Here is a 13,159-nt window from a genome sequence, read left to right as displayed (position 1 = left end):
GTTGTTGTCGTCATTACCAAAGAGTTGGGAGACTGCAAGGACAACCATTAGCAATTCCGCAGGTAGCGAGAAGTTGAAGCTTGATGATGTTCATCAAAGGTTTATTGCTGAAGAGGAGAGAAGAATAAAACAAGATTACTGTTCCAGTACTTCAAGCTCGGCCTTAAGTATGCAGGAAGAAGGTAGAGGCACGATTTCAAATAGGAAGAACAACAACAAATCAAGATAGAAATCTAGAGGGGAGTCTAAGGGGAGATATCAATCCCGTCCTAGAGGTGTTGTTGAGTGTTGGACGTGTAAGAAAGTATGACACCACAAACGCGATTGTCCGGAAAACAAAGGTGCTAATAATGGTGGAAACAAAGGTAATCAAGAAGAGGTCAACGTAGTTGAAACTGTGGAACCGGTGAAGGTCCTTGTGGATAACAAGAAGGTGATTACCGAAGGTTTTCTACTACTCTCCGAGGACAAGCAAGATGAGTCTTGAATTATAGACTCGGGAGCTTCTTTCCATGCGACGGGTGATAAGAGTATTATGATCTCTTATAAAGAAGGATATTGTGGCCAAGTATTCTTATGTGACGGTGAAGCATGTGCCATCATTGGTTTGGGTGATGTGATCTTGAAAGTCAACAGTTTGACATGGAAATTGAAGAATGTACGACACGTTCCGAATTTGAAGAAAAACTTAGTGTCTGTGGGCCAAGTTTGTGATGATGACTGTGAAGTTGTGCTTACGAAACACAATTAGAAAGTGAAGAAAGGAGCTATGGTATTTGCTCATGGATTTAGAGTCGGTACTCTATACCGAACTTCAGATGGAACTACTTTAGCAGTGGCTAGTAGTGGTGAAGACACTAACTTATGGCATAGAAGATTGGGGCACATGAGTGAGAAGAACATGAAGATTTTGTGTTTAGGAGGCTATCTACCAAAGGTGAAGTCTGTTGATATGAGTTTTTGTGAAGACTGTGTTCTTGGAAAACAAAAACGGGTTAGTTTCAGCAGAGGAGGAAGATACTTGAGTAGTGTGAAACTTGATTTGGTTCATAGCAATGTATGGGGACCAATTGATGTTGCATCTCACATCGGGTTCTATTATTATGTCACCTTTATTGAAGATCACTGAAGGAAGGTGTGGCTTTACTTCATGAAGAATAAGTTCGAGGTGTATGAAGTGTTTAAGAAGTGGAAAGCTTTGGTTGAAACAGAAACTGGTTTGAAGTTGAAGTGTTTAAAGTCAGACAACAGTGGTAAGTATGAAAAAACAGAATTCTTACATTTATGTGCTATGAATGGAATTCGTTTGGAGAGGATGGTTCCAAGGACGCCACATGAGAATGGAGTAGCGGATAGTATGAATTGGACGTTGAACGCACGTGCAAGGTGTATGAGGTTGCAGTCTGGTTTGCCCGAGACATTCTTGGCACATGCAACGTAGATGGCTGCTTATCTAATTAATAGGACACCTAGTAGTCCATTAGATATGAAGATATCGAAGGAGGTTTGGACCAATTGATGTTGCATCTCACAGCGGGTTCTATTATTATGTCACCTTTATTGAAGATCACTGAAGGAAGGTGTGGCTTTACTTCATGAAGAATAAGTTCGAGGTGTATGAAGTGTTTAAGAAGTGGAAAGCTTTGGTTGAAACAGAAACTGGTTTGAAGTTGAAGTGTTTAAAGTCAGACAACAGTGGTAAGTATGAAAAAACAGAATTCTTACATTTATGTGCTATGAATGGAATTCGTTTGGAGAGGATGGTTCCAAGGACGCCACATGAGAATGGAGTAGCGGATAGTATGAATTGGACGTTGAACGCACGTGCAAGGTGTATGAGGTTGCAGTCTGGTTTGCCCGAGACATTCTTGGCACATGCAACGTAGATGGCTGCTTATCTAATTAATAGGACACCTAGTAGTCCATTAGATATGAAGATATCGAAGGAGGTTTGGACCGGAAAAAAGGTGAATCTTTCTTATTTGAAAGTTTTTTGTTGTGTTGGTTATGTACTTATGTTCATATTAGTCTCGGTGAGAGGTTTAAGATAGGTGCTCAAGCAAAGAAGTGTATATTTCTTGGTTACAGAAATGACACTTTGGGGTATAAACTTTGGGACTATCAGGGTCACAAAGTTATTAGAAGTAGAGATGTTATTTTTAATGAGGATGAGTTATACAAGGACAAGAATACAACACAAGTTGAATATGTCAGGTCAAGCAACGTCGATATGGAATTGTATATCAATATTGATGATGTTTATGGAAAAAATATGGTACAAGAAGAGCACGATGTTGCTAATGGCGGAGAAGTACAAGGAGAAAGGACTTCTGCTTCAATGGGAGTCACTCGTACAGTTCCAAAAGAAGTATGAAGATCGTCAAGAACTCTGAAACCAAATCCAAGGTATGCTTTGAATTATCTATTACTTACGGATGAAGGTGAACTTGAATATATTAAAGAAGCACTAGCGGTTGATGAGTCAAGCAAGTAGGAACTTGCTATGGATGATGAGATGAATTTACTTGAGGAGAATGACACATGGGTGTTAGCAAAATTACCTAGAGGTAAGAAGGCGTTGCATAACAAGTGGGTTTATCAGATGAATTCTGAAGAAAATAGAGAAATTCGCTACAAGGCTTTGGTTGATCTCTTAGAATGAGGATCTGGGAGGGGAGCCGCGCTGACATGAAGATGTTTTAGCACCGTCAATCCAAAGTTGAAGAATGGAAGATAATCAATAAGTCTTCAAAGTGGGAGATTGTTAGTTATTGAAGACTAATTAGTTTCCTACTTTAGGTTAGCCGTGATCATTTAGGGAAGGGGTTTCCTAAACCGGCTAGGATTCTCGGTGGCCAAGTTCATAACCTATATAAATAGGTAATTAGGCCTTGTATAATTTGTGTGAAGAAAATTGTGAGCGAATACAATTGTAGAGAGAAAAAAGAGTTTTTTCTTGTATAACTTTTAGGGTAAAAAACTAAGGTTTCATTGTGAAAGCATATTGGTGAGGAACAAGAGACAAGGTTATCGTCTCGGGTAATTGTTGCCACAATTTTTATTTTTTTATACTAATAGAAATTTTCATTGGATGTTAAAAATAGGTTACATAGTCTTCCTCCATCCACTTGACAATGTCAGGGAGATAATTGTCTACGTAACAGAAATTGTTTGCTTCAATCCTGGCTTTTTTTGCCAGTGCATGAGCCACATTATTACTTAACCGATTAACTACCTTACAAAACTAAAAATTTGCGTTAGAGAATTTGTTCTTGACTGTTGAGAGTAAGTGGTGATTGAACTAGTGAACCTGTGATTCCTCACTGTGAAGAGAGTTCACCACATAAACACAATCCATAAAACCACATTATTGTAAGCTAAATCTTCTATCCATTCCACTGCAAACTGCAAAGCTTAATATTCGAAGTATTCTGCCCCAAACTCTGCGTCCACTTCCTCATCCAGATTTATCCCTTTGACTCCTAAGGTGTGACCTGCCCAATCACGAATAATCAGTCCAACATTGCCCTTTTTAATGTCATACATATAAGATGCATCCATATTAATCTTGACAAATCCTTTTTCAGGAGCTATTCAATGCTTGATATGCACTTGTTCGTTTCTGTTAAGCCTAGTAGAAGCAACAGAAACATTACATTGTTGAACCAGATTCTGAACTCTTATTGTAGTATTATTAGCATTTGGTTTGATATTTTGAAAGATCAAGTTACATCTATCCTTCCAGATGTACCAGACAATGCACAGTATCCTGCAAAACCATAGACACACAGTGAAAACGATAAACCGGACATTGAGCGTTTAAGTCTTGGCCGCTGGGAAAACCAGAGAGACTCCTCCGCTTAAAGTCTTTTCCATAGTGGACGAGTACATTTGCCCATCCACCCAACACGTTCCAACCTGCTCTTAACCTCTAAGGCTAACCCCTATGGGCTAGTTCTGAGTGCTAGATTGGTCAAAAAGTATTGCAAATCAAAAAATAAGTGTTGGAAAAAAGTTAATAGTGATAGTGGAGAGTTCTCTTTCCTACCTGATGCTCGCCATCCAACTATCAACGAATTTGAAACGTTGAACCGTTCGGCATTCAAAAAGTGATCCAAACGCCGAATAGTTCAGCGTTAGAGGAATATTTTAGGGAAACGCCGAATAAAAAGGGGTTATCATTTTGAATTCTCACCCGTCACTTTTCACAATTCATATTTTACTCTATCAAACTATCCTCTCACTAGACTACTAGGCTAGAGCCGCTAGACCCCCTCTATTTCTCTCATATGCAACACACAATTGATGCGTCACTTATCATCTCATTAAACTAATAATAATAAATATAATACTAACACTCTTTCTTACTCTATAAACTATAGCTGATCAGACAATTACTAGTCACCATCTCTGCCTTATTTGTTTGAGCACTATTTAATTTGTACTCTATATAGACATTTGAGCTCTATTTAATTCGTAAGCTGTAGACTATAGCTATTAAGAAGTAGTCACCATCACTACCTATCATGATTATTGGTTTAATTTGTACTCTATATAGATATTTGAGCTCTATTTAATTCGTAAATTGTAAACCATAGTTGACAAGGTCCAACGCGGCTTGGTTCGGCGTTTCAAAAACGCCAAATTGTTAGGCGTTTAACGCCGAATCGTTAGGCGTTTTTCGATTAGATTGGCCTTTCCATAAGGGTTAGGAGGCTGATCAATCTTACGTGGATTACCAATTTAGCAGCTAAATATCTAGCCCATAGGGGTTAGTCTAAGCATCAAGTTCGAATAATACCGGAAGGTACAGCACCATGTCTCCGCACGATATGGTCAACCTTTATGGGCTTTAACCAAAAGCTCCCAAATATATCCATCATCATCAGTCGTCTCGTCACTACCAAAGAGATTAGAGAGAGAGATTTTGATTTTAGAAAAAGATGTTTTTGCAGAAGCTAACTAATGGATTACTCTTCATTTACTTTCTATTTATTTCAATTGTAGCTCCATTATTTGATGGGCAAACAATTTTACCTATTGAATTCTTCCCTAAAGTCCTTGTCGATTTAAAATCAAGTTACGCGCAAGAAAACAATGATTATTTGATTTCCGACAAACCCCATTTCTTCGTTGGACTTGTTTGGGTTGAACTTCTTCTTCAATGGCCTCTCTGTATTGCTAATCTCTATGGAATCGTCAACAAGAAATCATGGGTTAAGAAGACTTGCTTGATCTATGGCGTCTCCACTGCTACTGGCATGGTATTTTCTTACCCAAAACCTATAAATTTATTGAATTACGCTAATTTTCTAATCTTGATTCGAGATATATAAATACTGATTCAGTATTTCTTTGATTTATTTAGGTTGCAATTTTGTCGGAATTGATTAGATCAGAAAAGGGTTCATCCAGGGTTGTGAATATTTATGCACCTTTCATGGCTTTTGCTATAGTCTGTATTCTGAATGGGCTGACTACCAAATCATCAACAGTTAATCTCACTACAAGGCCAGCAAGTGCTAGAAAAAAGAGGGCCTAATTCATTTGATTTGGAGTTCTTTGTATCTCATTTTATGTCAGGTACTTTAGTTTTAGACTCTGCTCCCATTTTCTACCATTTTTGTTGTGTTCATTTCTTTGTATTGAGGAGATACCTCAGTTGTGGGTATTCAATTTTTTCTTTTTGCATGAATTGTTGTACCCTTGGATTTCTGATATAATTGATCTAACAATTATTTGAATCTGATCTGGGTGTTGAATCGGATATTAGTTGTTCCTTTCAGCATTCTAATCATTTGTGTGGGAATATGATGTCAGATTAGTCTAATTTCAGTATAGGTTGATTAGTTAGTAGAACATTGTAATGTTTCAGATATTGCTATTCAGATATAATTTTGGGATAGATTTCTCTGCTGATTTATGTGAAAGAGAGCAGTACTTCAACCATTTTCAGATACTATATTCTTTACCACGTCACTTGCAAATTGGGCACAGTAACTAGCAGTATTCCCTGAACTTAGCGTTAATCAGAAATGTATGGTTTTGTGATGGTCTTAAATAGATTAGCTTATAAATTGTAATGAAGTCGTGGTTTAACAGATGATAAATTCTTATGCGGTGGATATAATGGTGTTGTTTTAGTCTCGAAAATGAAGTTGATATAGAATGCTAGCTAGTAGCAACCTGTTCATGGAGAAAGGAAGTTGACACATTTTTACAGTTTTAATCTCAAAAAAGAAACAAGGCCAGCTCAATGCACAAGCCTTTGCGTAGTTTTGCTCTGTTAAGCCTATTCATTAATTCAAAGTAAGTTTTATGAGGATGTGAGGATCTGCAAATTTGGACGATGTGAAGCAATGCTGAAGTACAGAACACTAATAGGCTGTGGGGGCACATAGATATTCATGCATGAAAATAAAAATTCAACGCCCACCGTGGGGCTCGAACCCACGACCACAAGGTTAAGAGCCTTGCGCTCTACCAACTGAGCTAGACGGGCAACTTGCAACAAAAAGTAATTTCACCGAAGTCAGGCACCAGCAGCTTGGCAGGGTATTAGGGCTTTGCGATGCAGACTTTTTCTTGGACCGAATATGCACGTCTTAGCTTCTTTGAATGGTCCGTTGATTTTACAATTTTATCTGGCATATCTTCATCATGGATTCTTATACGTTGGAATTGACGCTGTGACATGTTTCCATTTCTCCTCTCGAAGGCCATACGCATTATTTCCAAGTAAAGCCACCACACCAAGCCTGGTCGATTGTACCCAGGATATGTTTCAGAACTATAGCCAGGTCATTATAACGATGTACAACTGTAACACTCACTGCCTTCCTGATCCCCACTTACATACTGTAATAGATATGTAAACAGAAGCTGCTGACTATTAGCTTTGTGAATCAAATAGCAGTTTAGGTCGCACAAAACCTACTTGACATTACAATGGTGATGGCTTTACAAATGGCTGATATGTAACAGAAACAAATACATGGCCCCAGGGAACATAAAACTGAAATACCCAAGAAGACCAAATGAAAATATCAATACACATGAACTGAGTCGACTGACTGGCATCCACTGGGTGAGAGTATAGGGGATAAATAAAAAGATGTTTTACAAAAAATGTTTTATTTAAAGTCTTTTGTTAGCTGGTCAGTCGGCAATAACTAATAAGCAGATGAATTAACTAATCATGTTTGAGTCTCTTCTATCTGGTTGGATAGACCTCACCATCAAAAAGGACTGCCCTCCCAAACATATAACAAAGAACAAAAACAATGGAGTGAAAAACACCACCCACCTACAATCTTCTCATCAAACAATGGCAGTAAATTCAACACTACACACATGACCCAAAAATAGTTCCTTTTTTTTTGTCTTTTTTCCAGGTCATCACTCTGTGAGACTCCTTGCAAAATCTCCTTTTAAGCTTCCTCCTCTTCTGAGATCAACTCCTGCATCAGAGCTTGATGAACTAACCTGTGGTACCTCTTGCTGGATTTTTTTAGTGAGCAGTTTCTCAATCGATTTTTGTGTTTTGCCGGGAAAAAAAAACTTCGATACATACAAAACAAGGAACTGCGGGAAGTTCAAATTACCTAAACTGAGCTATATTAAGAATCAACAGTGTCGAAAATCAGCTATAGAGGGCAGCAAAACGCAAAAAGTATTCTTAACAATGGACGTTACGGTTGTCAACTGATTTATAATGAAAACATAGACTTGTTTAAGAGTATCTCAAACATCTGTACCTTCCTGGTCCCACTTGAAGACATGGCAAGACTATCTAAGTTCGTCTAAACAGAAAATCCCCATTGCAATCCGCGTCTACCAACCGAACACAGAGTAGTGCTGATGCAGTACTTGGTTAATGAGCCGAATTCTCGTGCAACACAACATATTCTCGACTGCAAAACCAACAGCAAGATGGAATAAAGTAATCAAAACTTTAAGTAGTTACATATTAGTCTAAAGGGTAGGATAATTTTCAAAGATACAAGAATCAAAATATTTTCTAATAAGGTGGTCTTTCAAGGTAAAGCTGTGTACCTGCTATTACCAAACTTAATCGTGTCTTTTTCCTTTAGCTCATAGTAGCGTTGGGACTCGATGCGATCATCCTGCTCCAGAAAAGTGAAGTGTTAAAAGGAAGTTGCTGCAAAAATAATAAAAATGCCACGAAGCCAGTAGCAAAAATATAAAACCAGATTGAGAGACATTGGGACTGACTTACATTAATGAAGGTTCCGTTCGTGCTCCCAAGATCCATTATGTAAGGGCTATGACAATTGACAAAGACAAAGGTTAGCATCTGAGGTCTATTTAATCAAAAATTACAACAACAATATGCCATACATATCTTATCAATCTTCCCCAATCAAAAACAAAATGTAACATTACACCAGTCTTACCTAACTTTCTTTTTTAACATGCCATCAGGTTGCTCTTTCTCTACTAGCCTGAAAATTTCAAAACAAACAACATTTGAAATGCTCCAGAAAAATCATGAAAGAGTGAAGAACAACAATTTGCAGGACATTACCGAGTAAGAAAACAAAAGGAAAACTTTTAAGTTTCAAACTTACCGATACTGGATGACGGCATGTTGCTTGCTACAGGAGGGATGGTCTGTAGGAATATCAGCAACCCTCCTTTCTCTTCCAAAAAGGTAACAAGTTTTTCGGTGTATGTATAAGGGATCTGTCCATCAGACATTTAAGTTGATAAAACAACTAAACAAAAAGGTGTTCAGCTAAAGGAACTAAAATACTTTCAAGAAGAATCTTATTACCATGTATTAAAAACTTGATAAAAAAATAAACGCCCAAAAGGAGAGAATGAGATTGAAAGTAATATGAAAATTTTACCATTAAGCACTTCACCACCCTTGAAGACGTAAAGCCTCCATCTTACATCTGGTATGCGAGCATCCGAAGGTTCAGTAAAGAGCAGTGTCACACCTGAAAGAAGAAGCTTTGATTAACTAATCAACTATATTGAAAAAAAAAACGTTGTCTTGTCTTATGATAAGCCAAAGGACGGACGAGACTGGACGGTTGAATCAAAGGACGGATGGGATAGGACGGTGGCTTATGATAGGCCAAAGGACGGATGAGATTAGCTGATGTCTTTAGACGGTTTAGATTACGCCTTGGTCCATCCTCGAGAACAAACGACGGCTCGGCAATTATGCCTCGGCCCACTGACTAAACCCTTAACCTGTTTTCTGCCCAGCCCCGACCAGTTTTTCTTTTATTCCCAGTAACTCTTTCTCCACCCAGTCTATATATATGAAAACAGATTCATAATTCTATGGAATAATAACAAATTCGATACCTATCTGTATTACATTCTCCATAGAAAATACAGTAGAAAATCCGAATCAAACGAACTTGATTCCTCCACCAAAAACACAAAAACCACTGGAAAATCAAGATTAGCTCAAAACCATCAATGAAATTTCAGTTCTTTCTCTGGTGAAGTTAATCTCCCTCTTCTTTTTTTTTTCTTCAAATCATTAAATTCCTGTTAGTATCCACTACATTGTACCTTTAAACCCGAACTTGACTATGTATACTGTCTATGTGTAATCCAGTTGATAGTTGCCGGTGATGATGAAATAAATATGTTAACATCAAGAACTTAGTTTAATGGGAGAGAGTACTCTGCTGACCAGGAAATCGAGAGAGATCCGAGTGGTAAGTGATATTATCAGCTAGGTCAGTGGTTTAAACTTTGAAGAGAGAAAGAGAATAGGTGTTTATATGTACAATGTATGGCACTGGGCTGAGAGAGCAACGAGTGTAGTGAGATTACAAAGCATTACTTCAAAGATACAAATTCTTGCACCTATTTTTCTTTTCTATGTCAGGCTTTTTTAGCACATTTCCCATTCAATCCAAACATATAATAACGACCATTGGGTCGTACACAATTTCAGTCCAACGTAGCTGTCCGCTTTCAACAATAAACACTCTGAGTACTAGCTCAAGAAACATCTGAACAGTCCAAAAGGTGTTTCTTCTTTGTTAATGCTCATGTTTCTTTCCCGACTAATATACACACTCCTCTTTGTTGTAATTCTTGGCGTCTACTTCTAGGAACCATATAGTATGATCCTGTTTTCCTATTGCATTTTTCAATTACATCTTATTTTGTAAGTGTCTAAATGTTGGAGTATGTAATGATAACTAGTGCACCAAGGATTCGTCAAAACTCTAAATTATTGTATATCTCTACGAATCTACATGCCAAAGATCCACATAATCTTGAACATTCGACGGACCAAGGGGATTTGAAAAATCCCAAAGTTCACTTGCCGAAGGTGCATGGGCGCGGTTGAGCCCAGGCCAAAGGCCTGGTGATACCTAGTTTAAACTCATAAAGAATGTTGGTTTTCATATTGCTTTTGTGACTTGAAGAAAAAAATAGAGACTTAAGAATGACCACCGCAAATGTAATAGCATCTACAGCACTACCATTAAAATTGAATGGGAAAGAAACAAAGGAGTAACATATATATTTAGAGAAATATCTTACCTTTTACACGATTAGTTTCTTCTGCAAGCTTTCCAGATAGCTCAAATGAAGGCTTTTGCTGAAATCGGAAAAATTTATGTAAGGTCAGAAAGATTGAAAGCTGCCTAACTCATCTTCCAGAAAACATCAAACCCAAATGACTTCATCCAACCTCAAAAAGACTTCCTTTATCTTCAATAAATTCATCATGCCAGTAAAAAAAAAAATTAATAGCTTTCAGAAACAAACTAGCCACTCCACTCAATAAAAATCACAATGAATTCGAGGTATTCATTTACGTCACTTTTATATTCACAAGAATCATGCTTGTCACAAAAATGCAGGGTAATACGTTGGGCACTATGAATTGACACATGGCAACATGGAGAAAGTATTACCTTTTCCAAGGCTTCTTCAGCGGCCTTCATCTTGGCGACTGAAATATCACCCTCATCCCTGTGCAAGAAAGAGAGCTTATCAGCTATATTTTCTTGAAAACATGTCCACATACTTCTTGCTTATTTCAGTAAAATAGAAAACAGATACCGTAGGGTTGGTCCAACTATAAAGCATTACAATATCCAGTTCACAAAGAGCCTCTTGAAGACAAGACTATCACAATCAAGTTACCTCATGCCATTTTACAAGATCCCTAGGAACATAAATATAAGCAGCATTTTACAACTCATTGAGAAGTGATATTGTTGAAGGAAGAGAAACTTACCCACGATGGTCTTCTCCTTCTGAGTTAGGTAACTGAAACAGGATAAAGGGATAATCAATTATCAGGTCATAGTTCAAGCATCACATTAACTAAAGAACTCAAGCAGCATTATTATGATGTAACAAAATTAAGCTGAACATCAGTTGAAAGAATTAAAATAGTGAACTTGAATAAAAGGCTGTTATGAGTTTGTCAAAAATCAACTTGCGTGCGATTGAGCAGTAATTCAAGTTTTAAGTGGAGTAGCAATTTTTTCCCGATACAGTTTAGATACTTCGAGTTTTATATTTTTGTTTATTGTCAAAGTAACACATGTATAAGTGGTACCTTAAGTCTCAGGAAATTTCTTCAGGTAAAACGTGATAGTAAAATTAAAACAAGAAGATAAAGTAACTAGTATTAGATATCACCAGACACCTCGTCGTGTGCTCTGCTCCTCAAACACTTAAGAGGTGAGCGGGAAGCGTTTCTGTTCCTGTTGCTTCGATCAATTGGCGAGGTAGACTGCTTGTGTTTTGATCTAGAGTTGCCCCCATTTTCAGTTTCCCTCGGCCTTCTCTCCCTAATGTTACGAGGATCATCTCTATCTCCACCTCTTTCCCTGTTCCTCTCTTTATCACCTTCCTTATCCCCACCCCTTTCCATGCGCCTCCCTTTATCGCCTTCCCTATCTCCACCTCTTTCCTTGTGCCTCTCTTTGTCTCCTTCCCTACTACTACTATACCGTCTGCCTTCACGTTCTCTATCAACCTCCATGTCTGCTTGAGCTCTTTGCAGACGCTTAGTCCTTGGAGACTGAGTACGTGTGCTCTCGTGCCTGGGAGACCTGCCGCGACTAGAGGATTTATCTTTTTCTCTAATAGGTGATCTAGTTCTATGAGAAGAACTGGTCCTAACAGGAGACCTAGTTCTTGGAGAGCTTTTTCGTCGAGCAGGAGATCTTTCTCTTTGAACTGGACTCCTCCTTCTAGAAGACCCTCTTCCCTTTGCAGGAGAATCAGAATCAGACCCTCGATCCATTTACACAAATTATTATTCACCTGATTCGACAACAAAGGTTAGAAACATAGCCAAATTGAAGGAATCGCCTGTCTTTTATGGAAACAACTCATACATTATGAGGACTAAAAAATTCAATGTAGGTTAATAAAACTCAAAACCCTAAAATGTTCAGAAAATCACTGGCAAACAAACATGAATATAAAATCACTGATTGAAGAACTTACTAATGTGTGCAGAGAAACCCTGGATAACGCGGTGTTGGCTTCGTAGTACTACACCATATGGAAGATTCTGGTTTTCAGTTCTCACTCTCTTTCTCGGTCTGGACTTGCAAAACCTTACTTAACCGCCTAGAACTGGCTAGCACTAGAGAACTACTCTTTTTGCCCCCTCCGCTAAAACGAGAATAACTACAGGTTCTAAGTTATCCTAGGAATAGGCTTTAATGATTCGGGGAAGCACCGACACAGCTATTTAGGATAAGTGTCCGCGTCGGACGCGGCAACAGAAACACCGTTCGTGCGCCCCTCGTGCTGTTTTGCTTGGACACGCTTTCGACGTACAAATGTTTATTCGTTTAGACAACATTTTCTTAAGAAGGCTATTATTGGGGCGTCACATTCCATTAAAGGGGCGTCATCTAATAGGACAAAAACGGGTCACCCAGAAATAATATTAAAAATCTCTTATCTCAAATAATTTTGTAATGACCGAACATCCCTTTAGTTAATAATTTAATTCAATTTTATTAGATAATAATTTTTACGGTTAGAATCAATCCAAACCTGGACGTAAAACCAATTTCTACGATTGGAATCAACCTAAACCTGGACGTAAAATCAATTTCTACGGTTGGAATTAAAAGGAACCTGGACGTAAAATTAAAATTTACGGCTAGGTTGACGAAAG

General features: G+C 38.0%; 2 protein-coding genes and 1 non-coding gene across 3 annotated transcripts; 1 reads left to right on the top strand and 2 right to left on the bottom strand.

The window, feature by feature from the left end:
- The first annotated feature begins 4,842 nt into the window (after positions 1 to 4,842).
- Positions 4,843 to 5,767, top strand: LOC113304610. The gene is made up of 2 exons (XM_026553757.1): positions 4,843 to 5,264; positions 5,369 to 5,767. Exons 1-2 carry the CDS (start codon positions 4,944 to 4,946, stop codon positions 5,540 to 5,542), a joined length of 495 nt encoding a protein of 164 aa, XP_026409542.1. The 5' UTR covers positions 4,843 to 4,943; the 3' UTR covers positions 5,543 to 5,767.
- A 662-nt stretch (positions 5,768 to 6,429) lies between these two features.
- TRNAK-CUU lies at positions 6,430 to 6,502 on the bottom strand. Its single transcript has one exon. It is a non-coding gene; the product is annotated as a tRNA-Lys (tRNA).
- A 615-nt stretch (positions 6,503 to 7,117) lies between these two features.
- Positions 7,118 to 12,647, bottom strand: LOC113304601 (FHA domain-containing protein DDL-like). The gene is made up of 11 exons (XM_026553748.1): positions 12,475 to 12,647; positions 11,666 to 12,288; positions 11,249 to 11,280; positions 10,923 to 10,980; positions 10,546 to 10,603; positions 8,874 to 8,966; positions 8,592 to 8,706; positions 8,418 to 8,465; positions 8,240 to 8,285; positions 8,056 to 8,126; positions 7,118 to 7,913 (listed from the first exon to the last, which is right to left on the bottom strand). The coding sequence occupies exons 2-11, from the start codon at positions 12,266 to 12,268 to the stop codon at positions 7,874 to 7,876; spliced, it is 1,164 nt and encodes a 387-aa protein (XP_026409533.1). The 5' UTR covers positions 12,269 to 12,288; positions 12,475 to 12,647; the 3' UTR covers positions 7,118 to 7,873.
- Positions 12,648 to 13,159: the final 512 nt, after the last annotated feature.

The sequence above is a fragment of the Papaver somniferum genome, chromosome 1 (assembly GCF_003573695.1).
Source record: "Papaver somniferum cultivar HN1 chromosome 1, ASM357369v1, whole genome shotgun sequence".
NCBI classification, from domain to species: Eukaryota; Viridiplantae; Streptophyta; class Magnoliopsida; order Ranunculales; family Papaveraceae; genus Papaver; species Papaver somniferum.
This window is presented reverse-complemented; position numbering and strand designations above follow the sequence as displayed.